Source organism: Pollachius pollachius (genome assembly GCF_949987615.1).
Source record: "Pollachius pollachius genome assembly, chromosome: 17".
Classification (NCBI taxonomy): domain Eukaryota; kingdom Metazoa; phylum Chordata; class Actinopteri; order Gadiformes; family Gadidae; genus Pollachius; species Pollachius pollachius.
The window spans coordinates 21,888,728-21,897,591 of NC_136950.1; the positions used below are offsets into that span (position 1 = coordinate 21,888,728).

Genomic DNA, 8,864 nt, shown 5'->3' on the forward strand with positions numbered 1-8,864 from the left:
ACCAGCAAGAAAACGAAAAACAGCAGTATTGCTGGCAATACATATCTCCTATCTATGAGACAGCAACAATACAAAACTATATCTGTGTAGATCGTATTCCCTTGACATGGCTTTGCAATGTGAATGTAATCCGTGCATAATGATATACCTTATCTGATAATCCACTAGATAAAGAGCGAGTCCACTCTCAATCTGCCCTTTTTCTCTTCTTTTTCTTGACGAATTACCCATAATCCCTACCATAAACACAGAGGTCTGGAATCACTTTCTTCACTCAATCTTGGTAAGCCAGGGGCCGATAGAACATAAAAAAGCTTTGCCAAAGAAGATTTAGTTTTTACCAAAGAAGGTAAAGACTTTGTACTTCAGTCAGTTCATTGTTCTTTCTTTTTGCAAAGGGACATAAGACAGTGTTTTGTCAATAACACATTCTAAGATAAAGTTGGAATTCCATCCTGCCTTGATCACAGATTTGCATTCTATCTACTTATTTATGATTATTCACAGACAACCCCAAACACGACATAAACACAGAGCCACATTTAGCCCCGGCGTTGATCACGAAACAGACGAAAAACAACAACAGATATCCCGCAGCAACTCTCACCACCACGCCTTATAATGTATCCCACTTAAAAAGGGCTATCAGTCTGCCGCAATTATCAAGACCCATGATGATGAGCCTAACCTCATTACAGTGTTCTGCGGGATATATCCTGGGTATATGTCACACAGTGGGCCTAATGTGATGCATCAGGACATATCTCCTTTCAGATGACCACACAGGCTCTCCTCATCGCTCTGGGAGACCATGAGGGAGTGCTCTAGAGGCACAGGAGACCTTTGCGTCTCCATAGATACATTTGGAGACAGAGAGAGCGAGCGCTGAACACACTTGGCAGTCCCAGTTGCATTAGGCGGAGGAAGAGCACATTGGACTTTGGAAACTCTCGAGACTCTCAATAATACTCTCACCATCTGCCAAGTAAGTGCTTCTTCTATCGACGTCTGTATCAATTTGATATTTATCGACTTGTATTCCCAGTTGGAAGAGTGTACTCTATTGTACTGTAATTGCGTCTATTATATCTTTATCAACTCGATTTAATAGTTTAGTTTGTAACTAAGAATGTTTTATTTAGATGTGGCTTTTCTTCCACTGGTATATTCCTCCATCTTGAGGTTGAAAATTGTTTTGTATATTTAATGCCATTTGACTTAAATACGTGTAGTAAAAACAAAACCAGCAGAGCCACTGTGGTGTTCAGTTCAGACCTTCAGCAAGTCATCCATCTTATCTACTGATGGATCGTACGTCCAAGGCTGCTTTGTTTGATTTACATTTCTGCAATGAATCGCTCTCTGATTCATTAAACAAGACCAATGTTTATCCTGCTTGTTCTGCTCTTGCCTGACCCTTTGAATTCACTCTCTGCCGTACTAAAACAACATTGCCTACCGGTGTTACCTATTGAACGCATTCGATCGTGATTGTTTGCTAATAATGCATTTCACTTTAAGCAGACAGCTGCAGACACTGGCCATGGTGGAGTTTTACATCGTGTATGGAGCGGCCGTCTCTCTAACTATGACGGTGTTAAGTGAGGTTGTGGGCAGACGACAACGCACCTGTCGGTGTATTGAATATCATTGTCTTTCTGTGGATCATATTTTTTAATAAATGCAAGAGCGGTATGGTTCCTGTCCACAGGGCCTCTTCAAACAGGCTATAGGAAGACATTCATCAGTGGAACGGATAGCGCCTGATAATCTTTCTTGGAAAAAGCAGGAAGGAAAATAGGAACACCCAGCTTTTAATCAGCTTAGGGCACAAGTCAACAACCTACGTTTTTACGACGCTGTTCTGCAGAGGTTTATGCCTGTTACTTTATTAATGTCCCTCTTAGAAAAAGAGACTTCAGACTTTGACTAAAGCTGTGCTGGTATTATAATGGTAGACTGCAATGCAGAGATCTACGGGGCATTTCTTGTACGTTCACAATGAACATTTGATTCTGTTCCCTGCACTTCCCGCCACTGAAATCATTCAAAGCAAATCGATAAATGTTGGTTTCCTTTAAAGAGGTATGTGCTGTGGAGGACATTAATTATTAAATCACATAATTCCTCAGCTTTTCACTTGCCACATAGGAAGTCTGAGATAACTTGAGTACATCAGGTTTTGACAGGAAACATCTTTTGGATATTTGATGTTAACGATCTGTCTGAATATGCACTGCTTCCCAAGAGTTATTAAACAATTGAATGGGATTCAATTATGTCATATGCATGAAACAATGCCATAATGTACCATCACCACTCCCTGCACATTAGTCTGCTAAGTCAATAAACAAAAACACATTGGGAGTTCATTTATTATTATACACCGACCCAATGTAAACATAAGTCAGAGAGAGAGAGAGAGAGATAGAGAGAGAGGGAGAGAGAGAGAGGGAGAGAGAGAGAGAGAGAGAGAGAGCGAGAGAGAGAGAGAGAGCGAGAGAGAGAGAGAGAGAGAGAGAGAAAGGGAGGCTGAGAGAGAGAAAGAGAGAGATGAGGGATAGAGACATAGAGAGTAAATTGAATTGATGGCTCTGGTGGACCATACATTGTGGTTTGGTTGATTATTGATTGGCTAAGTGTCACTCTTCTCCACGATCAATGCATCAATGAAGACAAATTAACTTGCATCAGCACTGACACTTTGATCAACATTGTCTATACTTGATCCCCCTTTACAACTGTGTGAGCCTGCTGCTGGCCATTCTCAGAGGTACAAATAAATGAATATATGAACAAAGAATCAAATCCAATGAAAGTGTGGCGCCTGGAGAGAGTCTCCCCTCCCCTGTTGGGTCTGGGTTATCCTCAGCGCCCGTCCCCAGGCCTACAGCAGGACGTACCTTGGCGGTTAAAACTCCCACCACCATGGGGTCAAAGGTGGCGTCCGACCAGCGCTCCCCGGAGTAAAGCGATTGCGGCGGACGTCGTTTGCCCGGGCGCCGTCAGCCAATACAATTACACAGCCTCTTCCAGTTCAATCCAGCCGGGTTATTTCCTAAGACATCAGGGAGAGACAACCTCCACCACCAGCCACTCTCCACCCTCCAGCTGTGAAGAACTTAATTGCTTTCCTCAGACCCCCCCCCCCGACTCCCATCCCCCTAGGTTTCCAAACACACACACATTGGACTTGAATGCCCTCTCCGGTGAAGGGGAAAGTCATCTGTGTGTGTGTGTGTGTGTGTGTGTGTGTGTGTGTGTGTGTGTGTGTGTGTGTGTGTGTGTGTGTGTCGGGGGGTGTTTCTGTGTGTGTGTGTGTGTGTGTGTGTGTGTGGGGGGGGGGGGGGTGTTTGTGTGTGTGTGTGTGTGTGTACCCTACGTTTCCCTTCCTTCTTCACATCCAGAACCTTCGGGGCCCTGGTCTGGTCACATGACCTGTCACATGACCGTGTGCAGCGCCAATGGAGGCATATGTGTCTGTGATTGTGTTAATTGCGCTAACTATGCATCTGTTCACAGCTTCTCTGTGTGTCTGTGTGTGTGTGTGTGTGTGTGTGTGTGTGTGTGTGTGTGTGAGAGTTTGTGTGTGTGTGTGTGTGTGTGTGTGTGTGTGTGTGTGTGTGTGTGTGTGTGTGTGTGTCTGCCCGGATGAACAATGTGTGTGGACACAAAACACGCTAACTGTTGATTGTGATTCCCACAGCGCCATCTGAACTCTGCCCGTGCTTTTGGCCGGGGAGCACTTGCTGTAGTTGCTGCTCCAATGTTGTTTTTGCCTTCACTGTGATGGATATTCATATTCAGTCAAATGAGTAAATATAATTGTGAAATATGTGTTGTCGCTCAGAGATGTGTGTGTGGATGTGTTTTTGTATGAGGCTGAGTATCGGTGTTTGTAGGTGTGTGTGTATACATGTGTGTGTGTGTATGAGGTTGAATTTCTGTGTGAATGTGTGTGTGTATGCGTGCGTGAGCGTCTGTGTGTTTTGTTTGTCTATTCATCGGTGTGTATCTATGTGTGTATATGCAGGTGTATGCAGCCCTGTGTGCGTGCATGCGTGGTGCGTGTGTATTTTGTGTCTATTCATCGTGTGTATATGCAGGTGTATGCAGCCCTGTGTGCGTGCGTGCGTGCGTGTGTGTGTGTGTGCCTCCGTTCTCTCTGCTCGGTGAGATTTGTCTGCCCCTGCTCTTCCCATAAAGCACCTCATTCCCCCGGCAGGGTCGCTCCCAACATCAGAGCGCTGATGAATCAAACCAGGGAGGTCCTCTCCCAGAACAGTTGCTACACGTATGTGGTGGAGGATGAGGAGATGGCCAGGGTCAGCGTCAACGTGTTTGAGGTAATGCCTTCTTTACTGCTCTTCTGTTAATACAGCTATCACATAGCACAGCCCGGATGGCTCAATCTACTGCTAGCACTACCTACCAATACTAGAAAACCACTATACTACTACTGAGAATACGACTACTTCTACAACTACTACTGCAATCACTACTATTCCTACTACTACTACTGCTGCTAGTATCACTTCTATCATTACTACCTCTTAAACTACTGCTGCTGCTTCTTCTCTGCATGAAAATACTACAAATGATAAGGAACGTCGTTCCTTAACATTGTGCAGTGAAAAGGATATGTTCAGTTTTCAAATGATTAAAAAGGTTTACAAAATCTTCTTATGAAGGTGATGCCTTGAATGCTTTAGTCTGCGTTAGGATTCTGTATCACCGTGATACAAACTAGATATAATCACACCAGCCTTATCACCACTGCCACCACCACCACCACCACCACCACAGCTGTGTATCACTTTGTGATAAAGGCAAATTAAACTCAGCCAGCTGTGGTAAACAGTAAAACGGTGTTTGTAAAGGATTTAAATCCGCACACTCAACAATAATCGGAACGCTTCATTCACGCGCGGGCGAGTGACATTTCTTGGGTAGAACTTTGGAACGTCGGTCCTACCGAAGAAATAGAACCAAATACCTTCTGTAGATAATCTCCGTAACGAAACAGGAAACCAGGCGTGTAACTCCGCCCCTCGCGGCGCGTAACTCCGCCCCTCGCGGCGTGTAACTCCGCCCCTCGCGGTGCGTAACTCCGCCCCTCGCGGCGGCTGGTTTCCCGCCCGGGCTCGGGGCCGCCTCCCTCTACCGGCGCTGCTGTACGGCTGGCTCCAGGACGCCCTCCCCACAGTGACCTCACCCCCCCGCCCACAGCTCTCGGAGAGGGGCGAGCTGGGGGCGCTGGAGAGGCTGGTCCAAAGAAGCCCCGCCCTGCTGGCGGAGAGGGACCAGGGCGGAGCCGGCCCGCTCCATCACGCGGCGGGGGGGGGACACGTCTCCCTCATCCAGTTCATCACCTCCCTGCTGCCCCCCGAGGGTGAGCCCCCCCCCCTCTCATCCATCAGCTACTATGCACAAGCTGGGAAATGAATGTATGGGGAGGACTTTGTATTCGTCCGTGTGTGTGTGTGTGTGTGTGTGTGTGTGTGTGTGTGTGTGTGTGTGTGTGTGTGTGTGTTTGTGTTAGGTAAGAGTAATTCATTGATACCTGAGGGACACATTCAGCTATCCCAGAAGCAGAACTACACTGTAGAGGTTAGATGGTTAAAATGTAGAATAAAACAGATAAACAACGAAAGGACCTATAGTAGTAAAGCACACCACATATAAAGACATTTAGGATAAGATATTTTTGTAGCTGATGCATATTTAATGTTTGATGTTTGAATTTAACGTGTCCCAAGTCAGGTAAACTGTATTTGTTGAGCCTTAAATCGCGCTCTCAAAGGGCTTTACAGGCCGTATGTTGACCCTAGCCCCCCAAAGAGCAAGAAAACCCCCCCTCAAACAACAGGGACGACGTCTTCAGAAGCTACACGCGTGTGTATGGGCGCATGCACCTGTACATCCAGATGTGGGTTTGCATGAGTGCACATACGTTTCCACGCATGTGTGTGTGAATGGATACGGAACGTACGGAATGCATTTATGTGTGTGATACATGTGCCTGCGACCCATGTGTCACACCCCCTCCGCCCCCAGAGCTGAGCGGCTGTGACGGGCAGGGCAGCACGCCGCTCCACTGGGCCGTGGAGAGGAACCAGGCGGCCAGCTGCAGAGCCCTGATGGACCTCAGGGCCGAGCCCAACATCCTCAACACCGCCCTCATGTCCCCGCTGCACCTGGCCATCAGCCACGCCCACACCCCGCTGGTGGAGGTGAGGGGGGGGGGGGAGAGGGCTTAGGGACGGAGGTGAGGAGGTGAGGAGGAGAGGAGGAGAGGGCTTTGGGGACGGAGGTGAGGAGGTGAGGAGGAGAGGAGGAGAGGGCTTTGGGGACGGAGGTGAGGAGGTGAGGAGGTGAGGAGGAGAGGGCTTGGGGGGCGGAGGTGAGGAGGTGAGGAGGAGAGGGCTTGGGGGTGGAGGTGAGGAGGTGAGGAGGAGAGGAGGAGAGGGCTTGGGGGTGGAGGTGAGGAGGTGAGGAGGAGAGGAGGAGAGGGCTAGGGGGTGGAGGTGAGGAGGTGAGGAGGAGAGGAGGAGAGGGCTTTGGGGACGGAGGTGAGGAGGAGAGGGCTTAGGGACGGAGGTGAGGAGGTGAGGAGGTGAGGAGGAGAGGGCTTGGGGGTGGAGGTGAGGAGGTGAGGAGGAGAGGGCTTTGGGGACGGAGGTGCTTGGGGCGGTGGTGGGGGGGTGGAGGTGGTGGAGGTGGTGGAGGATGGAGGTGGTGGAGGTGGAGGTGGTGAGGGGTGGAGGTGGTGGAGGGTGGAGGTGGGGGAGGTGGAGGTGGTGAGGGGTGGAGGTGGTGAGGGGTGGAGGTGGTGGAGGTGGAGGTGGTGGAGGGTGGAGGTGGTGGAGGTGGAGGTGGTGAGGCGCCTCTCTTGTGCGTTTCTTCAGCCGGACTTTGATGTGATTAGTGGCGCGCCGGATGAGTGTTTTGAGTTTTTCTTTTGGAACCAGATCTTTGCATAATCCTTTCACGGATGCAGGCTTAAATCTGCCCGTTTTCTTGGGTTCGATTACGACTCTGAGCGCACGTTATTAAATCCCGGATGCTCATTTTGTAATCGCCCATAGCGACATAAATCACGGGCAGGCTTGGTAAGACCGGACGGCGGGTTTAAATTAGCTGGACAGCTCGGGCTAAACTGGTCCAGACCGGATATTGAGTGTGTGCGTGTGTGTGTTTGTGTGTGTGTGTGTATTTGCATGCGTGTCTGTGTGTGTATGTGCGTGTGCGTGCGTTCGTGTGTGTGTGTGTGTGTCCATCCAGGGGTCCGCTGCGTTATCATTTGCATCGTCATGTAAATCACCTTAGAGGCAGTCGACCCGCGTCAGACTCCAAAAGCACGGACGGAAACATTACCTTCCACGAATGATGTGTTGCGTAAATGTGCGGGATGTTCCACTGCTTCGAGCGCGCAGTCACAGCTGTGAAGGTTGCTGCTGTTATTGTCCCGAGGTACAGTAGCCCAGTGCTCACAGCCCTCTAAAGCAGCCCCATTACACCGCCGCTGACAGGCGGCTATTGCTGCCATAACTCCCCCTTTACATCAGCTCCCCGTCCAGAGGCTCAACAGAGTGAAACATCCAGAGACACAAATCCTCATCATCCCGAGGTCAAGTGAAGACGTCTCTTCTCTTAATGAACCCACAATGCACACTGGTCCTTTTTTGACATTTTATTGCTATTTGAAATGATACCACGCTTTTTTTCACGATGTCATTCCCGAAAGATAAATAAATGTCCACCAAACGAATGTGACGTTAGAATTGTCTCGGTTTGAATTGATGCCCAGAAGTTGTTTGAGAGTCGTTATTAAAAAAAGTGGGCTGTTGAAGTTATGATGTTGACATTGTGGTCTTTCCTTTACCTTCACACCGGCACTACATTAACTTGTCACCTGGAGTGGTTTCAGTGTCCCCTAAGTTTACCTTGACGAAATAACCTACCTGGGTCAACGTTTGAATGTGAAGGTCCCCAAAAGGCTTACATGTTGTCAGACACACACACACACACACACACACACACACACACACACACACACACACACACACACACAGCTCCTGGTGGCAGGTTCAAAGAGAAGGATGGGGTCCAGAATGAGGGAAGAGGTCATATATTTCTGTGGAGTCTATTAATCACCTGTCCGCCCCTCTCCCCACCCCCACCTCCACCTCCACCCCCGCCCCTCTCCCCACCCCCACCCCGCCCCTCTCCACCCATCCCCAGCTGCTGGTGTCGTACAGCAACACCGACTGCAACCTGAAGGGAGACCTTGGGAACACGCCCGTCATGCTGGCCTGCTCCATCAACAACTGTGAGGCTCTCAGTATACTGGTGAGCCCCCCCAGCGCACACACACACACACACAAACACACACACACACACACACACACGCACACACACACACACACACACACACACAAAGCCATGATTTTCTGAGGAATCTGAGAATTTACATAATTGCTTGATCGAGCACTTTAGGTAGACATTAGTAAAGTGATTCCAATTCATTATTCATATTACATATTGATCGGTTGGTTTCAAATACTGTATGTTTTGTCCTTGAGCCTGTTGAGGTCCTCACTTAATATGTGTGCTTAAGGAGTGTTTGCTAACTTGTGCGTTTGAAGAATTATTTTAGCTGTTTTTAGATTTCCAAAAACAGGCCACATGTCATCTTCACACAGAGAGAAGTATAGATTCTGAAGCTATGATTATAGATCTTATCCAGAATATCCGCCACTCCCCCACGCCAGGCAACACAACACAAGAGCCATTTCAAACAGTGTCTCCCCAGCTCATCCCCCCCCCCCCCATGTCTCCCTGCCCTCAGCTGCAGAGTGGGG

General features: G+C 48.7%; 1 protein-coding gene across 1 annotated transcript in view; it reads left to right on the top strand.

Annotated features, from left to right (window-relative positions):
- Positions 1 to 884: 884 nt before the first annotated feature.
- The window catches only part of trpa1b (transient receptor potential cation channel, subfamily A, member 1b), a 26,060-nt gene continuing 18,080 nt past the window's right edge, over positions 885 to 8,864 (top strand). Inside the window, exons 1-6 of the mRNA XM_079755174.1 lie at positions 885 to 985; positions 4,226 to 4,346; positions 5,230 to 5,392; positions 6,058 to 6,233; positions 8,245 to 8,352; positions 8,852 to 8,864. The exon at positions 8,852 to 8,864 is cut by the window's right edge and continues 96 nt beyond it. Coding sequence (XP_079611300.1) covers positions 4,251 to 4,346; positions 5,230 to 5,392; positions 6,058 to 6,233; positions 8,245 to 8,352; positions 8,852 to 8,864 — 556 coding nt within the window. The 5' untranslated portion in view covers positions 885 to 985; positions 4,226 to 4,250. The remainder of the gene's footprint in view (positions 986 to 4,225; positions 4,347 to 5,229; positions 5,393 to 6,057; positions 6,234 to 8,244; positions 8,353 to 8,851) is intronic.